This window comes from Periophthalmus magnuspinnatus, chromosome 21 (genome assembly GCF_009829125.3).
Source record: "Periophthalmus magnuspinnatus isolate fPerMag1 chromosome 21, fPerMag1.2.pri, whole genome shotgun sequence".
Classification (NCBI taxonomy): Eukaryota; Metazoa; Chordata; class Actinopteri; order Gobiiformes; family Gobiidae; genus Periophthalmus; species Periophthalmus magnuspinnatus.
Genome location: NC_047146.1, coordinates 6,228,794 through 6,250,014, shown reverse-complemented (window position 1 = coordinate 6,250,014; position 21,221 = coordinate 6,228,794). Strand labels below are relative to the sequence as shown.

The window sequence follows — 21,221 nt, the reverse complement described above, 5'->3', positions numbered from 1 at the left end:
ATCACGGTACGAGTCAAAACTTTAGACACAACTTCTCATTCAGCGTGTTTTTTTCTTTATTTTTACTACTTTCTACATTTTATACACAAACTGATGACATCAAATATATGAAGCAAGATATTATTTATAATTTATTTATTTTATTTTATATTTAAATCCATTAACTCCAACAACTTTTTGTCCAGTTAAATAAGATTTTGTCTTTTACTACGGCTCAAACCTGGACGACAGAGATTACACAGACGCCTCGAAAAATATTTAGTTATTTTACTTTTTCAAAACCTGATGCCTTCCGTTTGTATGTAAAATGGAGAACGTAGTAAAAAACCTTGATTGAATTGGATTTAATTTTTAAAAAGTGCATATCGTGGTTTGTATCGCATCGGCAATTTCTTCTTCTGGGTATCGTTCTCGGGTTACCATGGCAACTTGACAGAATCGCGTCTTTCCGCACAAAGATTCCCCGTCTGTGGGATCATTTTCCGAAACTGCCTCACTCAATCCGGTAAATAAATGAGCTCGTGTTAAATACTCGGCTGTTACTCCTCTTTAAATTGTCTTTTTAAAGTTTATAATTACAGTGCAAGTCTACAGTGCAACGGCGGATGCTACTGACGCTACGAAAGCTCAACAGGCGAACACGCGATCGTTTTTTTGTGCAGCTAAAATTTGGATTAAGTTACATATAAAAAATACTTAACTTCCGTAAAAGTAAATGTATTTAAATAAAAATATCTGGTCCGTGTTTTTCATCCATAGACTGTATAAAGAAGTGGACGTTACCCACAGTTATAGCGGCGAATTTGGAGCCGATTTCTGTATTTGGAGTGACCTCGGGGGGGAAAAAAGGCGCCGGATTTGTCTGTTATTAATGTTCATATCTTGATTTACAGACACAATCGCCCCAGGATCACGTAGAGCGGGTTAATCCGAATATTTTAAGACCAAAAATGACGAGTCTGACAGCAGCAGTTACAGAGAAACGGGCCACAGTTTTTCAATAGAAAGTGAATTGGAAAAGCGGCGGCTAGCAGGTTAGCGACGTCCATTTATATATACAGTCTACGGTTTCCTCCATCTACAGTAAATACATTCAAACGCCTTCAATACACTCACTATTTAAAACCATAATCATCGTCCGAGTCCAAAAGGTTTAAACGCGACTCCGCAGTGAAAACGACGCAAAGTCCAACGCGTTATTATGTTAAGACACGCCCACTATCGATGTTTTCTGAATGTGTAAAGATACAGATGCCCTCTTAGTGATTTAATACAAAATGCCAGGATTTATATAGTTCAAATACAGTGGCTACAGCTTGTAATGATTCAGCACCTATAATCAGTCGAGGTAATGAGACAAAATTAGTAACAAAAACGGACACGGACACACTCCAGGGGCGGCGCCAGGTATTTTTGTTTGGGGGCGCTAAGGAGGGGAGCGCTAAGGTCTTCAATACGCTACGTTTGAGATGATTGGCTCCTCATCCCAGTAGTTTCTTCAGTTCTGGTCAGATTACTCCTGGACACTGCCTTATATCTGTCTGAAGTGAGGCGTTAGCTACACTGAAGCTAACGCACCTGTTTGTTTATAGTTTGTTGACCGATTAGAATTTTTCTTTGACTACGGATCATACCTGGACGACTGCAGGATTACACAGACATACGAGAGCGGTGTATAAATGTTTGGGGGGAGCGTTGTCCGTCCTAGGGGAGGTCCTTGCCCCCTCAAGCCCCCCATCCTGGCGCCGCCCCTGACGCACTCTCACAGCTCAAACATCACGTTCAGATCACGTCGTTGGCAATGGATGAACCCATAGTAGTGATTTCTACATTATTAGATCGATTTATTTACCTTCATTAAATCAGAATTTCAAAATGGCTGCTAGCTTTGTCCTCGTCTACTTTTATTACGTGTATCAGACTGATTTTTTCCCCCACATACGTTTAACTACTTCGCAGTTCGGGCCAGTGCTTTGAAAAGTATAACGCCGTCTTTTCAACCAGGTTTAGTTTCGCGGTACCAGGCCTTTCTTGTAAGCGAGGACTCCTGCTGCCACGGCGACAGACAGGAAGGCGGAGACTCCTGTGAATCTGACGAAGCCGCCGACCGAAGGCAGGTTCCGCTCCCAGAAGGTGGTGACGAAGGGCAGAGCGGGGACGTCCTGTTGCATGAAAAACAGTTACTTTGAGGAGTAAATATGTCAAACAATGAACAGTGATAGGATTTGTAATGTATCTCGGGCCAAACGGAGTACTACATTCTGAATACTTTGAATATTTTTACTTCATAGACTGTATAAAGAAGTGGACTGAGTGAGTGTGACGTAGACGGCTAGAGCGGTTATAGCGGAGAATTGAGACGAGTTTCATATTTGGAATTCTGACCGGGGAGGCTAACGCTAGCTGGAGTGACCTCAGAGAAAGAAGACGCCTAATTTGTGTGTTATTAATGTTCATATATCTTGATTTACAGACACAATAGCGAAATAAAAACCCCAGGATCATGTAGAGCGGGTTAATACCAACATTTTAAGTCCAAAATGACGAGTCTGACAGCAGCAGTTACAAAGAAAGGGTGAAAAGTTTGGTACGCGCTAGCTAGCAGGTTAGCTATGTCCATTTATATATACAGTCCATGTTTTACACCAAATTGCATTCTGTTATAAAAAAAAAACATGACTTTTAAGGACAAACTGCTCGATTTTTATTACCGTTTGTCATGTATTCAATTAAATGAATGCCACCAGATGAAAAAAATAACTATACCAGATTACAGTTACTCAAAATTAGTATTCAGAATATGTATTTTCACTGCATGTGTTCAGTTCAGTCTTACCAGACTCTCGGGCTCGTGCTGCCAGATCTGACTCTGGTGAAGTTTACCCATTGCACACATTATCTAAAGAGAAAAAGCATCACACATTAAGTGAGAGTGAACCAAATGTGAAACACTGAATTTAGATTATAGTGACGCAAATATGTTTCAATCTCATGCAGTTTGTGGTGTATAAAAAACACTGTCTACATACATGCAGTACCAGTGGAAAGTTTGGACACACTCATTCAGTATTTTCTTCATTTTTACTACTTTACCTTGTACATTTTACATACAAAGACATCAAACATATGAAGTAAGATATATGGAATTATGTAGTAAAGAAAAAAAGTTTAGTAACTGCCAAAGCTGGCTACACTGAATACAAAAAATATATATATTTAGTAGAATTCCATACATGTTACTTCATATATCTGATGTCTTCTGTGTGTATATAAAAAATTTGAAAGTGGTAAAAATAAAGAAAAAGACTAAAGTCAAATTTCTGTTGTGCCAAAATATTCCAGTTTGTTTTTAGACTCTGGGAGACCATTTTAGATGATGCAGATGATTTTTTTCCTTGCCAAGAAGAAGGGTCTAAAGACAGGGGGCGCTCTGGGACACTTCCATTTGCTCGTCTGTTTCTGTTTCATTGTTGATTTTCCAACTTTGTTAAATCATTTTTCATGTTCAGCCCTAAGAGGCGACTGCTGTTGTGATTTTGAACTTTATTCAACTACATTTTTTTGTAGTCTCTTGTATTTATTACGAGTTTTTTCTGTGCAAAAGTGGGAGATTTGGGGTATTTTTTGCTGTAATATGATCAGATTTGAGCTGTCGAGGATGAATAAGGTGGTGAATAAGTCTCTTTTATGGCAGATTTTTGGTCCATTCTGCTGTTTATTTGTTGCAGCTCATGTCTTTTAATGAAACAGTCTCTTTAAAATGGTTCACTAGGATTATCTTGCATTATTTCCATCTTAAATCAGTGGCTTAAAGTAGTTCCGATATCATTTATTGTGATATTTCTCCATAGTGCCAGGTCTACTTAACGGGGAAACACTGCAATGCTGGAAATGTGTGTAATTAGCCGTTTATAAATGTGCTCTCTGACCTCTCTGGCTGCTCGCTCTCCCGCCTCCACCGCCCCCTCCATGTACCCGCTCCACGCCGTCGCCGTCTCTGTGCCGGCGAAGTACAGTCTGCCACAGGGCTCCCTCAGGACCCTGGAACAACACAACACAGGTTAATATATGGAGGCATTACACTTTTATCATAGACTGTATATATAAATGGACTGAGCTAATGCGCTAGCCGCCCCGTTCCAAATAGGAAGTGATCGTGGGCGCGCTTCCAGCTAAATCGACTCTGGCTCCAATTCACTTTACTCTCCTCTCTCTGTAACTGCCGCTGTCAGACTCGTCGTTTTGGTCTTTAAATAAAAACCCCAGGATCATGTAGAGCGGGTTAATACGAACATTTTTACGCTACGGGTGACGTCGCACTCACTCAGTCCACTTCTTTATACAGTCTATGTGTTTTATCTGTAAAATGTGTGTATAAAAGAGCCACACACGTTCGCACAAAAGCCTTACCTGCCGTACTGGGTGAGGATTCCTGGGGGGAAATAGGCCGTGTAGCAGCCTCCAGAGTACTCCTCTTCACACCAGTTCTTCTCCTCGTAGTGAACCGGCTGATGGAGAAAACACAACACCGCACGTTTAAAATGTGACAGTGACCTGAAACGATGTAATAAGAACACACAACCCTGCTGACGCCTCTTTACGGAACGGCAACAGAAGCGGCATCACAACAGAGTGTCGTGCTGACAGCCCCCCTGTGGTGTTGTTTTTTATTATTTATTTTGTGCCTAAACTGGTTTGTGATGCTGCTTTTTGTGATCAAATTTTGTAAATCAAGTGTTGCAATCAAACTAATTTTAATAACTGCAGATGATATCATTTTTCCCCCTTTTTAAACCCAATTCCTCCCACCCGTTTTCCCCAAGATCCCCTTTTTAATGGGCATATACAAAGAAAAAAAAATATAAATACACAATAAAAACAAAAAAAAGTACATATAATAAAATAAATAAAAATTGTATTATTATTATAAATATTCAAAACAGACAAAAGAGACAAACAGACAAAGGATTACATATAAAAAATAATAATTAAAAAAGTAAAATAAAAATAATCCCATCCAGTTTGAAATGACTGTACTCTAGAAGGATGGAGGAAATTTGCAATTACTGCTTAAACTGGTTTGTGATGCTGCTGAATGCTACGTGTAAATAAATGGTTGTGCTGGACACTGGGGGGCAGGGGGACATGGCCATTTGTACATTTTTATTTGTCAAATCATCGTCTGTGACATTACAGGAGTTTTGGCCCAGTGTAGTACTGTACATGGTTGCTAGGTAACAGTTATATGGAACTAGTGTGATGTCATGATTTCCAACCAGGAAGTGAAATTTCAAACCTAAAAAATTTGTAAAATGTTAAAACGTATTGATCTTAACTGTGTTTTAGTAAAATGAGGAGTCTAACCTGGTCCTATATTAAACAAAGCTGACTCCTGTGAGCTTTAAGTCGTGTTATAATGTCGTTACTTCGTCATAAACAGACCTGGAGTTGTGTTTTGTTTCATTCACACATGTTTGAGTTACACTTTATTATTAGTCTGTAACATCTCCAAAGCTTAGAATGCCCCGCTCCACCTTGTGATGTCATGAAGTGATAGTTTAAGTTAACAGCTCCTTTTACCTTTAGTTCTGTAGCGATAAATCTGCAGGGTTTGTGTGTTAAACATGTGTGAGTGAAACAAACACAACTCCAAGTCTGTTTGTGATGAGGAAACATTAAAAACACAGATCAGAAAACAGTGTCATGTGGGCTCTTTGTGGAGAAAAGGGGATTTAAAGGGTCCATATGAAATGACTCACATGCAGGGCCTCGTCTGTGCCCAGAACTTTAGAGTAAATCTCACAGATCCTCTTCAGCCTAAAATCCACACACAACATTTTGGATTAAACGTGTGCAGGAGCCTGAAAGGTCCAGTAGGTGGCGGTGTTTGTACTACCTCTCCTCTTTGGTCAGGTTGCACAGCTTTCTGCATTTACTCGCCAGGATGAATCTGAGGGGAACAAGGAAAAAAAGTAATGGTGAAATAGTTAATTGTTTAAAGGGTAACAACAAACGTTCACTGCTTAAACATGGACACACAAAAGCATCATTTTATTCAGCTGGCAGGTTAGTCATGTCCATTTATATAAACAGTCCAAAACTGAGCAATATTTGGTTTGTACCTATAGACTTTTATATTTGTGTTTAAACTGTATTGGCTCTTTCACATTTTAGATTTAGTGTTTTGGACTTTTACAGAAGAAAACATCATTACTCTCTTTGTCACTCGCTAACACACACGCACCTTAAGACACGCACACCTTAACCACTCACTACCTCTCCAGTGTTTTACGACAGTCTGACCTGATCTAACCCTGTAGTGAAATCTTTTATCTGTTATCTCGGTTCAAAGCTCAAAGCATTGAAGCACAAGCCCTAACTATTAACGTGATAAAACAATAATCATTTTTGTGTTGCCAGGAGTAAGGGCTGGGCGTTTTTTTTTTTATATTTTAAAAGGCCATTTACTGACCTTCAAAGACTTACAAGCTGTATTTTTAGATAAAGTCAATCAGATAATAAAATATAATTTGGAGAAATTGTTTCAGTGTTTTCTTCTAAGTAGAACGCTCTAAAACCAAAATGATTTGCCTACTGTGTAGACGTTTCTGTTTCACCTACATTCAGTGGTGGAACAAGTACTCAATTCTATGACTTAAAGCTACACTGTAACTTTTCCCGTTTGTCTTCACGAAATTGCTTTGCCTTGAATGTTCCACAGTATGGCATTAAACACATCTAATTTGCATTGATTCACTTACAGGTTTGACTACTGCTCAATATTACAACAGAAAACATGCATTTTCACCGTGAGCCGGGGTCGCCTTTCCACTGATCTGACCTGTAACTTGACCTGATTGCTTGTTTCCACGGAAATTGAAATATTTAAAGCCATAATGTGGAACACGCCTGGCAAAGCAATAACATCTTTATGTGAACAAGCAGGTGACGGACGCTGTACCAGAAAAGTTGCATAGTGCACCTTTAAGTAAAAGTCAAAGCAAAAAAATACTTGAATACTTTTAATTTTTTCATGTGATACTTTTACTCAAGTACCCGTTTAAAAATGTATTTAAAGAGTAAAAACTAAAGTATTTCTCACAAATTTTTAGGTCTTAGAGATTCAAATGTAATGTACTTCACTACATTTGAGAGTAAGTATTTTTTCACTACAAGTAAAAAGTACTCACTGCAAAATGTACTTGAGTAAAATACAGATACCACCCACCACTGTTTACATTGTATTTAAACTGCAAGGAACTTTTGAACCTCTGATTATCCTCATAACCCAAACACCATTGTTACTGGACGCCTTTACTGACCCCATAATGGCAGGAACCGTCCCATCAGGCTTTGTGTCGTCGAGGGTCAGGCCGATGGGAGACCCCTCGTCCTCGATCACCATACTCCCACAATACCCTAATGACACGCACCAGAAGTTCACACAAGAGGAATTCTAATCCTGAGCTCGCCTTTCAACTCCAGCCAAATTTCCGGAGTACCTTTTTTCCTCCAGAAGTTGTCCTTGTAGTAGACCATGCACTTGATGACCGACCCCATGGGAACGCGGTGGATGAGCTGGTTCCTCAAAGGCGGCAGCTCGGGGTTGAAGTGGATTTTTAGGTTTAATCCCGGTGGGGTGGCTATTATCACATATTTGGCCTGGACAAATGCAGAAGAAACGTCTCATTAGTGACTGTGTGTGAGAGCGGTTGACCGTGTGACCAGCAGATGGCACTATAGCAGTACATTAAGCTGTGTTTAATATTTGCTGCGATGATATATTTGGAGTTTTTAAAGCAAAAAAAAATTAAATTCTGTCAACTGAACACAAGTTTTAGAGAAGACGTTTGGCTGCTCGTCCAGTTCTGGTCAGATTGCTGCTGGACACTGCCTAATATCCATTTAAACTACACCAAAAAGCTAACACACCTGTTTGTTTACGGCTCGCACTTCAACGTTCAATAGACCTAGCTAACATATTTTGCATAATCATTCACGCGCCTAATGGAAGAGGGCCCTCAGAACTGAAGAAGCGGCTTGGATGAGCAGCAAAAACGTCTTCACTCCTACGACGATTTGTCCAGTTGACAGATTGAAACTTCGTCTTTGGCAATGGCCCTAATGGAAGCTCTCACACCTATTAGCATACTGGCTATTAGCATACTGGCTAGCACTACTGTTTTCCTTGTTTAGATTTAGGTCTGGACTTAAAAATAAAGATAACCCATTCCTCTTCAAAGATGGATTGTCTTTCCAAACAAAAATGGCATCTTTAACTCCAATCTCGAACCATTTCTTTGATTGGCCAACTCATCCTTGTTGTATTCTCACGTATCACCACTAGAGGACATCTACATTACTGCTGTCTGACAGTGTGCCAGCTTTGGTCTGACAGAAAAAAAAAAAACGACCGGAGAGCACAGGTGAGGGGATGAGGGAGGAGCCAGGGAAGGTGAGGAGGAACAGGTTTCACATCTGCCATCTACTGGTGAAAAAAAAAAAATCTAATAAACTTGCAGATTGTAGCTTTTTTTTTTAAGTCACGTCTTTAATCACCGGATTTTAACAACGTGTGAGCTGTGTGGTTGGTTGTGTGTGATGTTTATTAATTATTTTTTATTTATTTTAAGCGTTTTTATTCACATTTGCTCCTGGCTTTGTTCATCTCGTAATAAAATGTGCTATTTAAACACAGTGTAATGTCTCGTGGGACTCGCCTTGTAGATCTGCTTGTCCACAGTCTCCACCACCACCGTGTCCCCGCTCTGGTCGATCTTGTACACAGCGGACTGCAGTTTGACCCGGTCTCCCAGCTCTTTGGCCATGCCCTCGCTGATCTGACCGGAGCCGCCTTGGAACTTCCTCTCCTGCAGCAAAGAAACAAAACGTTATGATGATTTATCTTTGGCACGTGGCCTCAGTCAGAGGGATGGGAAATCACTTCTCACATGTTTGTACTTTTGACAAAAGACACACCCCCAGAACTTTCTGAATCCCATGAAGCCAACAATACAGGTCATTTTGAATTTGAAACCTGCACACCAAAGATAACCTTTATGTTCTATATAAACGCAAACGAGGAACTTTCTGAGTCAGGTCTGTAGAGGTGCCAGGCCCATCCAAAGTTAAGTAACTACAATGAATGTTATATAATGTATGAATGTTTTAGGACATGAGGACGCTCTGTAAACTCCAGTGTCTTTGTCGTCTCCGAGCGGCAGGAGACGACTGACACATCTGGACTGAACTGGCTTTAAACTAAATTAACTTATTTATGAGAACACTACAGCACTTTGGCCACATACGCACTTTATAAATAGACACTTAGACTGTATGGAGAGTGAATTTTTTGTGATCTGTGGAGTTGTTTGATTGTTGTTTGTGTCTCTTGTCTCGTTTTAGATGTGTAAATGTGCCGAAGTTAGCTCCACAGCTAATTTACATTCGCAGTCCCTAAACGTGCACTTTTTACTGGTGTTTATTAATGTGCATTGTCCCTTTTAAATAAATAAATAAATAAATAAATAAATAAATAAATAAATAAATACATACATACATACAACAGGTGAGCTGATTAGTGCTGTTAAACAAGTCTCTCACACACAGCCTACAATCAGTCACAAGCTAGCTAGCATTAGCCAACAGTTTTTCAGTCACTCTCACCTTTTTGGTTGAAAATCAAACTCCTAAACAGGACCATGACTGCTCGGATTGATCGCAGACCTGAAAATCTGCAGTTTAAATCAATTTTGTAGGTTTTTTTTTCAGATTTCAGACCATCTTATAACGTTTCGACAGCGTTTGCTAATGTGTGCATTGTGTCACCATGGTAACTGCTGAACATTCCACCATAAAGATACACGTAGAACACCCCCAGCGATGATGTGATGTCACTGCGAAGTATCAATTGCTGTGACGTGTCCGGTCGGCTGATTTAAAAACAGGTTTAGACAATATAAAACCAAACAGAAAACTCAAACCACCCAAAGGATAAAATAGAACCGGAGCACAAATGTAACGTCATATATGAAATAACCTGGATGTCTTGTGATAAAACGTACATGGGAGAAACAGGGAGGGCATCCGGTACATGGAAAAAAGATCATGGGACAGATAAGACATGCACACGAGCAACAAAACACAAAGCAGAACAGGAGCAACTCAAATCGGTAATTTAAAAAGAGAGAAACGGATTATAAAAAGGAGCAAAAAATCATTGGGACAGGAAAACAAACATCGTTGCTGGATTACACGGGACGTTGAAGCGGGAAGAGGGGGCCTTTTTACTCCCTCACACCTCGGGATACTGTCCTGAAGAAGCGGGACTGCAGATGGCGCCGACGTCCTGCCTCCACCGGTAGGAAGACGGCGCCCAAACTTGTTTAAATCAGCCGACCGGACACGTCACAGTAACACCACGTGACCACTCTGAGGCGTTAATGAGCGGTGCAAACGGTCACGGATGAAAATTAACTAAACATTTGTCTAGAAAAAGAATACATGTGTAGCCGTTTGATCCAGTTCAGATTATTTATGATCGAATCCACTGCAGACACATGGAGCTCTGTCAAAGTGGTGAAACACTGACTTAAATGGACAGTGACCTTTTACATATGGTTAGCGTCAGCTCCCATCTCTCTTCTGTCTCTGTTTCCTCTCTTCTCCAAATCAAAACCATATTGCATGCATTCCTCCGTGACATTTGGACCCATTTGTCCACCAGTGTGTGCAAAATTACACAATTGGTCCTGGCAGCGTAAGACCATGTTTGGCTTTTGTGTCGTTTTTGTTTCCTCCACCAAAGCGTCGTACCGTGACACCAGAAAAGATCCCTGAAAGCCCGAAAATCACTTATGCGGCGCGTCTGACACATACGATAAAAAGGAGATGCTGACGAATTGACAACTGTGGCCATGGCAACAAGAGAAAGATATTACTGAGCTTTTCCAGGCCTCCCAGAAAACGGCTATTGTCAGTCTTAAAATTACACTGCAGTTGTCAGAGAGTAGCTAATGTTTAACCTAACCTTGAAATAAAGAAATATAAACCATCAACATAAACATCTGATGGAAGAAACAAAACTAACAGATTTTTTTTATTACAAAATCACTTAAACTATATAAAAATACTAGTCTAATGAGGTTTATCTGGTCTTTAAATAATTTATTTTAATAGATTTTTTTTAGTTTGTTTTCTTTGACAGTTTGTTCTGCTCACTAGCGCCTCAGAGTGGTCACGTGATGTTGCTGTGTTGTGTCCAGTCAGCTGATTTAAACGGGTTTTGGCTCCGTTTTCCTACCGGTGGAGGCAGGACGACAGCGCCATCTGCAGTCCGACTTCCTCAGGACAGTATCCCAAGTGTGTGAGAGTAAAGAAGCCCCCTCGTCCTGGTTTAAAGTCCCGTGGGAACATTTCTGTATTCCGATCGCCTCCTTAATCCAGTGATGGTTTGTTTTCCTCTGCCCCGATGACGTTTGCTCCGTCCCAGTCCATAATGTGGTTCTCTCTTTTAAAACGATAAACTGGGACGAGGGAGCGTTTTTACTCCCACACACTTGGGATAATGTCCTGAAGACGTCGGACTGCAGATGGAGCTGTCGTCCTGCCTTCACCAATAGGAAGACCGCGCCAAAACCTGCTTAAATCTACTAGTGAGCAGTCGAAGCTGTTGAAAACAAACTAAACCTTGGTCTGAAAAAAGAATCAACCAACATGAAATTTAAATGTATAAAAACACTTATTACTAAAATATCTCATTGCTGCATCGTACCTACTGCTGCTGATGCCAATTTTCATACTGCCATTAATAGTACCCATAACTACAGTCTTCATACATTGCTTTCAAATAGTTTTTGAAGTAACTGAGCCTATAATATACGGTAGTTCTGATACTTTGCAACTGTAGGCACTGCTCTGTCTGAAAATGTCACTCAAGTTAGGCTTCAATCTGAGCTTTATTTTAACACAATCTGACCATAAAAAAACTGATTTAGCTGAAACTACAACATGGGAGCCGATTTGTGCGGTTAAATAAGTTCCTCTCAATTAACATTACAGTCACAAGCTAGCTAGCGTTAGCCAACAGTTTTTCAGTTAGTCGCTGTCACCTTTTTATGTAAAATCAAACTCCTAAAAAAGGACCATGAGCTCGGATTGATCACAGGCTCCTGAAAATGTGCCGTTTAAATCAATTTCGTATTCTTTCTTAAGCTTTCAGACCATCTTAAAACTTTTTTCGTCAGTTTTCGCTAATGTGTGCATTGTGTCGTCATGGTAACTGTTGCACATTCCTCCAAAAGGCATACACATAGAACTCCCCCCGGCACGATATCGCCGCAAAGTATCAGCAGATTTCACCTGTCCCCCGTTGGTGGTGGAGAAGATCCTCATGGTCCCTCCACACTGCCGCACGTACCAGAGGAACCAGAGCGCCGACACCTCGTGAGGCTCCGACGTCACGTTCACATTCACGAACAGTTTGGCGAAGCGGCGGACGGCACTGGAATCAAAACAGTTACACAGACTACAGGTTATTTTAAGTGTTTTTTTCCTTTACCCGTTTAATTAGTGTTTTTCAGACTCTAGACTGTGATGACGTCATACTCCCAGACGGGGGCGCGAGAGCCAATATTCCCCGATTGATTACGTTGTATTTTGTCATGAAATAGCCAAAAGGTAAATGCACAAATGTTGAACCTGGTGATTTCTATGAGATTAACCTCTTGTATTACAACAAAAAGCTGGGATCAAACCTGTTGCTAGCGCTAGCGGGAGCAACCTCTGGGAAAGAAGGCGCCTGATTTGTCTGTTATTAATGTTCATATCTTGAGTTATGGACACAATAGCGAAATAAAAATACTAGGATCATGTAATTTTGGTCTTAAAATGTTCGTATTAACCCACTCTACAAGTCTAACAGCAGCAGTTTGAGAGAGACGGGCCACAGTTTGGAACGCGACGGCTAGCAGGTTAGCTATGTCCATTTATATATACAGTCTGTTTCATACACAGTTCTACATAAATCTCCTGCTCTGTACCTGGTCCAGCATATCTTTTCTATGAGTTGTTGCATAGTCATATGATCCCACTCCTCGGCGTGTGGGGCTCTCCATGGGGCCTCTCTGGGAATCTAAACAAACAAACAAAAAGCCTTTAGAGTTGGGAGATATTTTACCTTATCGCAGTCGTTTACCTCTTTGCCCATTTCATCCATTGTCCGAAAGAAGCTGTTGAGGTCCATATAAACAAATGGATTCCATGTGGGAGGGAAGGGGCCTTTGAACGCGTGAGATTTTCCCTGTAAGTAAAAACAGAACATTAGATATTAGTCACTTTGTGTAAGACCCACAGAATATACAGTGTCCCCTCGTTTATCGCGGGCGTTACGTTCTAAAAATAACCCGCAATAGGTGAAATCCGTGAAGTATCAGCTTTATTTTTTACAATTATTCTATGTTTTTTGCTGTAAAACCCCTCACCACACACTTTATACACTTTTCTCACACAGGCGTTAACATTTTCTCACATTTCTCTCTCGTTTAAACTCTCTCAAAGTTCAAAGCTTCGTAGGCGTCTTTGTCGGTGCAGAACGTTTCATCGACATTGTGGGTTTTGCCGGGGAGAAAACAAATTGCAAACATACAGCACTTCAGAGTCACACCGCGATCCAACGTTTATGTAAATTTGTCTGAACACATTCTGTACTGGACAGGAGACACGGCACGGAGGAGACTGATGGACAATGGTCTACAGTCCAACAGCCAATCAGGACGCACGACACAATGGTCTACAGTCCAACAGCCAATCAGGACGCAGAACACAATGGTCTACAGTCCAACAGCCAATCAGGACGCAGAACACAATGCACGTTCATACACTAAAAAACAAAAATTGCACACAAAAAAATCCGCCAAACAGTGAGACCGCGAAAGATGAACCACGATATATTGAGGGACCACTGTATAAAGAAGTGGTCTAAGTGTATCATAGCAACTGAAGAGCCAATCCAGAGCGAGGCTGTTGAAGGTAACGTCCCTTCGCGCCCGCACCGCTGGTTTAGCAGGGAGCAGGCGCTTCGCAATCAAACCTGTTGCTAACGCTAGTGGAAGCAACCTCGGGGAAAGAAGGCTCCTGATTCGTCTGTTATTAATGTTCATATCTTGATTTATGGACATAATAGTGAAATAAAAAACACCAGGATCGTGTAGAGCGGGTTAATACGTACATTTTAAGACCAAATGACGAGCCTGACGTAAAGCGAATTGGAGCCAGAGTCATTGAACGCGGCGGCGGCTAGCGGGTTAGCTGTGTCCATTTATATATAGAGTCTATGCACATATCGCACCTTTTTGATGGATATAAGACAGTTCAGCTCAGATTACACACGCCTGACAAATTTAATGAACCATGGATCTCCAAATGTACAAAGATGATATAGTCCTCAGCATCCTCACACTATTCTTTACTCTGCTCCCTCGTTTGCAACCGCGAAAGACATTTACTCACATCACAACCCATGACAAAAACTTCCAACTAAACTAGTGATCTGCATTTCAAAACGCTCGGTGCCTATATGCCAGTGTTAAATATCTGAGGACCCTGTACCTGCTGCTGGAGTAACTACTATAAAAACACAGGGGCGTGCTGTGGCTGCTGTCGCTCTGAGCTGGCCGGTGCACAACAGGTCTGTCTCCATGGCGACCCCGGTGAAGTGAATGCAGCGCGGCAGAGGCAGAGGGGAGGGGCGGGGCGGCTAGCATCTGTTTCCACATCAGCTAACAATATCTGCAGCCTCCGAGGAGAAAGTCCAGAGCTCACGTTACCTCAGAATACTGGAGAGGCCTACGAGGGGCTTAGGCTAAAAACGCACACATGCTAAGATAATGCACGTTTTATACAGATAGTTCTTCTAGTGAGTCTCCAAAACCTCAGGAAAGCGTGGAAGAAATAAGGTTTTGTTGACAGATACGGATATTAGTATGAAAATAACCTGCTAGCCGCCACATTCTGAATAGGAAGTGATCATGTGCGCGCTTCCGGCTCCATCGACTCTGGCTCTAATTCACTTTACATTGAAAAACTGGACACACTCTTTGTATCTGCTGCTGTCAGACTCATAATTTTGGTCTTAAAATGTTCGTATTAACCTGCTCTACATGATCCTGGTGTTTTTTTACGTAACTCACGATAAGAACATCAATAACAGACAAATCAGGCGCCTAAAGTTAAAGTTAAAGTTGCTCCCGCTAGCGTTAGCAACAGGTTTGATTGACAGCGTTGCAGTCTGTGGTGCATCTCTAACGGTAAATACAAGTTTAAAGTTATTATGTGTCTGCATTTTACTGGTGTTCACATGTTATTAAACGAAGTCAAGGACAGAGCTGTGAGTTCCTGTGGCTCTGCCGATACGTGGAAGCTCATGAAGATGACGCTATGCTGACCTGAAGAGGATACTCGATACACAAACACAAAACATCCTTTCTGTAGTTTGTTGCCTCATTGTTCACTTCACTTGTGCGAAACTCATTAAACCCTTTTCACTTTATGTTTCAGACTCTTGGCTTTCTTCCTTCATCCCCTTTCGTTTAAGTAGTTATGTGACACAAATATGGAAACACACACGCCAACTGTGGAGAAGACGATGACGAGGTCTACAGGAAAAGTGCTTCATGTCCGTCCCGTCCATAAGGTTAAAGTGACTACAGTGTTAATAAATGCAGAGCTGAGAGCTGCAGCTGTGTTAGCCAGCAGTTTGCTGATAAGAGAAACCAGCACTGTCCTTTTGGATTACTATCTCCATAGAAAAGCTGATTAGCCACATAGCTCTTATGATTGTGTAATTAAGTTTAGCATTCACATCAGCACACCTGTTGAGTTACTTTTACTCCTATAACTGTATATAAACTATGCAAGTCTGTTGGCTGCTCTGTGTAACTGTTCTGGTGGAGGAGCTGCCACCTGTGGTCACCATGGTGTTATTGCTTTGCCTGAAATATTCCACAGTATGACATTCACTAGCTCTTTTGTTGAAGTACAATTATTGCTTAAAAAGGTCCCTAGGGGAAATTTGTCTGTTATTAATGTTCATATCTTGATTTACAGACACAATGGTGAAATAAAAACATCAGGATCATGTAGACCTCATTTGTAGGAATAAGACGTCTGCAAACTCAGTCTATATGAAAGTCTCTTAACTCTTAGACCATGATGCCGTGGATCTCGAGGTCAAATGTATAAGATATAACTGAACTGTGTCCACTGTCTGATTGTTTAATGGGTCTAAATTGATGTATATGTATTTCTTATCTGTGTGGTATAAATATGCTGTATGTAATGACACTGACACAGCTTAGGTCAAGGCGATGCTCTGACAGGGACAGGCAGCTCTTTATGATGGTGCATAATCGTACAGGCCAAAACACTTCTCTGGACATGGGATAAACAGCTGGTCTTATATAAATCAGACAGTGGACACAGTTCAATTATATCTCATCCGTTTGACCTAAAGTTCCAGTACACTGTGCTCTAAGAGCTAAGAGACAGGGACGAAAAGACTTAGAAACTATGAAATTAGAAACTATGCAGATTATTATGTCCCAACAAATGCGTATTTTAAATTAAACACATTCAAATGACATGATCTTGTTGATCGAAATACTGCACTTGTGATGTTTAAGGCCCATAATAATCTGCTGCCTCAGTGAATCCAAGAGACGGTCAAACTCAGAGGAGGTGCAGCCTGAGCCTGAGGGGAGGTGCAGCCTGAGCCTGAGGGGAGGTGCAGCCTGAGCCTGAGGGGAGGTGCAGCCTGAGCCTGAGGGGAGGTGCAGCCTGAGCCTGAGGGGAGGTGCAGCCTGAGCGGACCGGGGATCTGTCAGAAAGCTACACCTAAAGCTGTGAGTAGTAGCCTGAAGTCCATGTGTCTCCATCAGGTGTTCATTTAAGGAACAGCCTTTTTTTGCCTGTAAGTAGATCTTGTTTGTTGAACTTTGAACTCTTAGCATGTAGAACACAAGACGACACAAGTATTATATTGAGTCAGTCCGTCTTCGTAGTCCCATAAATACATTTATACACATTTATACAGTGTTGTTCTTCTGAGAGACAACGATGGCCAACTTACTTTTTCAGAGTTTACAGTGATGTGTTTAAATTCATCATGAAGTGAGTGAAAGTGGATCTGAAAGGTTTCTAAAGTCCAACTGTATTTGTTAATGTTTCGTTCTATTCGCCGCACTGCAGAAATAGAGCCTAAGCCGTATCATCTCTGCAGCATCTTCATAAATTATAAATGCTAAGCTAGTTTAAAAAAAAAACAAAACAAAAAAAAACACCACTAGCTTCTCCACGTAGCCTCAACTCCGCTGCATTTTAAGCTGTTAAGTCATAAAGTCGCCCTTCTGCATCGTGTCCCCCTGTTATTTGGGGTCTGGTAGTGATGGACCCCGTTGCCATGGAAACGCGCCAATAAGCCGGAGTAAGCCACGTTAGCCGCCGAGTGGATCTGACGGAGATAGTCGCCAAGGAGACACCCGCACAGGTGCTCCTATGGATACAGACACGAGCCCGGGCTGTCACGTCTACAGGTCCACGGTTTATTTCAGCGATGTGTGTGTGTGAAATGCCACAGACCGACTTGACCTACTTCACGCAGAGACATCAAAGACCAGAGTGGAGCCAATGTCTTTAATGAATAATCTGCCTTTTATCGTAAATGTGTTTAATCGTACGACTCTCCAGGGACATCGCTAGACCCTTTTTTACTATAAACTACTATACTACATACTATAAACCCACCATGCCCATGATCACGTCCTATTTGGAACGTAACAGCTAGCACGTTAGCTATGACCATTTATATATACACACATTCTATTTATTAAGCACTTACAGGGGAGTCGACAGGGGCGGACAAACGGGCCTGCTCTCCCACACCACCGGGGTTTCAGGGCACCAGGACTGAACCCTCTTTTTAATTGTTGCATGTGAGGCTTCCTGCGCAGGGCCCTGAAATTTCTGTCGACGGGTCTGAGCACTTAACAGAGCCAATAGAATCTTGAGAATAGGGATAGGCCACAAATGAAATCAGCTGTTTTAAGAAGAGAGGATACATCTACACTAATAAGATCCAGTCAAAGGACCTATCTCTGTTTGTGTCCAGACCATTTTTCCTCTGCTTTCAACTAATCAAATTCTGAATTATAGGAATCCCCCAGGCAACGATTAGCATCATCAGAAGCTAATACTCAAGAGGGTTTGCTGTTGGCTTGGCTCTGTGTGTTTTTGTAAGGGCAACTTATTCATTTTCCATAAGATCAACAACCGAATGTCTAGTTCTCAACGTCGAGTAAAAGCTTTGAGGATTATGCGATTAACTTAAAACATATTTGAACGTTTGCGCTATGCTAACAGACCAAACAAAGGCGTGTCGGTGCCGTAGACGGTATAAAGAAGTGGACTATGGGAGTGTCAAATGAAGCTCATCGAGGCTAGAGCAGTTATAGCGGTGAATTTAGAGCCGCGTTCCATATTAGGAATTCCGACCGCGAGCCAATCCGGAGCGAGACTGATGAAGGTAACGCCCCTTCTCGCCTGCACCGCTGGTTTAGCAACGTTGTCAATCAGACCTGTTGCCAACGCTAGCGGGAGCCACCTCGGGGAAAGAAGGCGCCTGATTTGTCTGGTATTAATGTTCACATCTTGATTTACAGACACAAAACAGCAGTGACAGAGAGATGGACCACAGTTTTCTAATGTAAAGTGAATTGAAACCAGAGTCAATGGAGCCGGAAGTGCGCCCATGATCACTTCCTGTTTGGAACGTGGCGGCTAGCGGGTTAGCTACGTCCTTTTACATACACAGTCTATGGTCGGTACTTACATTGATGTAGTGCACCAGGTTCTCCCTCTCGTTCACTTTGTAGGTTTGCACGCCGTACTCTTTGGCCAATCGCAGGATCCGGTTCTGAGTTGGGCCGATGTAAGCCCCGCCCAAATCAACCCACTTTGCCTGCTTATTCTGTCAAAAAAAAACAAAAAAAAACTGTTCTGTTATGACACTGCTTTGTAAAAGTTACATATTGCTGGGTGATGTTAAAATAAATAAAAATAATAAAACAAAATAAAATAAAATAAAAATAAATAAATTAAATAAAACTAAATAAATAAATTAAATCAAATACAAAAATAAAAATAGAATAACCCCCATAAAAACCCACAAAAAAAAAAAAAAAAAGAAAAAAATACAGATGGGTTGGTAGGGTGGGGGAGGGGCTTGTACATCACACCTGTACTGTGAAGGTCCGCCCCCCAACGCGATCCCGGGCTTCCAGCACCACAGGGTTCAGTCCACTGGTTTTCAACAGCTTCGCTGCACTCAGCCCTGCACACAGGCAAAACCAGGACGATATATTTATTCTGAAAATAACATGATGAACGATAATATTGAGGTGGATTTTTATCACTTTCACAATAACTAAAGGTTCTATATTACACAAAATTGACTCTTGTGAGCTTTAAGTCATGTTCTAATGCTGTTACCTCCTCAAAAATGGATCTGAAGTTGTGTTTTGTTTCATTCACACACGTTTGAGTAACACTTTTATTAGTCTGTACATCTCCAAACCTCAAAATGCTCTGTTCCACCTTGTGATGTCATAAAGTGGTAGTTTTCACATTGAATAACACTATAGATATTAGAACTAACTACTTCAAGTTTATTACGTGGCCTTCTACCTGCTCAAATGTCAAAGGCCTGTCACCAGAACACATTTAGAGGTTCGATATATCGCTGAAGTAAATATAAACGATAAACGATAATACTGAAACTCATTTACGCCACTGACACAAAAACCCGAGAGCAGATTTAAAACACAAAAACTATTATAAACCATAGACCGTATACATAAATAGACGTAGCCAACCCGCTAGCCGTCGTGTTCCAAATAGGAAGCGACGCTGTGGGTGACGTCAGACTGTATAAAGAAGTGGACTAAGTGAGTGTGTGTTCTAAATCTACAATATTGTTAAAAAAAAAAATCATGAGCTGGAATAAATAAAACAGCAGAACAAAACACTTTAGTCGTTAGTTTGCATCTGTAATGAGTCATAAATGTTATTAATTCAACCTTTTACGGCTTAAATCTGATCATATAGCCGCAAAATGACCAAAAATGGCCCAGTAGTGCAGAGGAAACGTCCACCTGCAGAAGCCACGCACGTTTTTACTGCTGCTGTAATAATGTGTCTGCAGATACACAGGGCAAAGTTTAAACACAATGGAGTTTAAAGGGTCACTTTTACAACACTTCAGTCGGATAAGATTTTAATCAAACCCATGAAGAGATTAATGTGTTGCTTAAAAACTGTCTCTTCTGCATTGTAGACTGAGGACGCACTTGAGCAAAGAGTGGCCTGTGTGCTGCAAATCTACACACAAAGCATTATGGGTAAATTTGCTTAAAAAATCCCCCTATTATGAGGTTTTCTGATCTGTTCTAATGTTTCGTCACACACAGACCCGCAGTTGTGTTTTTTTTGTTTCATTCACACACGTTTAACACACAAACTCTGTATATTTAGGCTGAGTTCTTCTCTCAAACTGAAAACACTCCGTTCCACCTTGTGATGTCATGAAGTGGTGATACAGGAAGTGTTTTTTTAAACTCCACACACCTTCACTAGAATCATTTCAGCCCAAACTGTGCTAAGGTAAAAGGAGCCGTTAACTTGAAAACTACCACTTCATGACATCACAAGGTGGAACGGAGCATTTTGAGCTTTGGAGAACGTGTGAATGAAACAAAACACAACTCCAGGTCTGTTTTTGAGGAGGTAACAGCATTAGAACATGATTTAACGCTCATAAGAGTCAGTTTTGTGTAATATAAGACCTCAATAGAACACAGCTTATAAAAAAAAACACATGGGAATATGGATTACAATTCAGAATCTTTTTATTAGAGGAATTCCAAGCAATTTTTATTAATGTATTTTCAAATGTCACTGAGCTGCGGGTTGAAAAGATTCACAGAAGTAGATCAAGCACTGCACTATTCCCCAAACGGATTGGTATCTCCTGACCTGATCACGTGAACGGACACTACCGTCGCATAGTGTGACCTGGGGCAGCCATAACTTTAATGCAATAAGACACAGCGTAAATGCACTTAACCATGAACACACACACGCATCTAAACACACACACACATCTAAACACA

General features: G+C 41.1%; 1 protein-coding gene across 1 annotated transcript in view; it reads right to left on the bottom strand.

The window, feature by feature from the left end:
* Nucleotides 1–255: 255 nt before the first annotated feature.
* mao (monoamine oxidase) overlaps nt 256–21,221 on the bottom strand; it is a 36,361-nt gene continuing 15,395 nt past the window's right edge. The window contains exons 2-15 of the mRNA XM_033987368.2: nt 19,290–19,384; nt 18,884–19,021; nt 13,196–13,300; nt 13,041–13,132; nt 12,361–12,502; nt 8,721–8,870; nt 7,503–7,662; nt 7,323–7,419; nt 5,897–5,950; nt 5,760–5,817; nt 4,411–4,508; nt 3,930–4,041; nt 2,837–2,899; nt 256–2,162 (exon numbers count right to left, since the gene is read on the bottom strand). Coding sequence (XP_033843259.1) covers nt 2,007–2,162; nt 2,837–2,899; nt 3,930–4,041; nt 4,411–4,508; nt 5,760–5,817; nt 5,897–5,950; nt 7,323–7,419; nt 7,503–7,662; nt 8,721–8,870; nt 12,361–12,502; nt 13,041–13,132; nt 13,196–13,300; nt 18,884–19,021; nt 19,290–19,384 — 1,520 coding nt within the window. The 3' untranslated portion in view covers nt 256–2,006. The remainder of the gene's footprint in view (nt 2,163–2,836; nt 2,900–3,929; nt 4,042–4,410; nt 4,509–5,759; nt 5,818–5,896; nt 5,951–7,322; nt 7,420–7,502; nt 7,663–8,720; nt 8,871–12,360; nt 12,503–13,040; nt 13,133–13,195; nt 13,301–18,883; nt 19,022–19,289; nt 19,385–21,221) is intronic.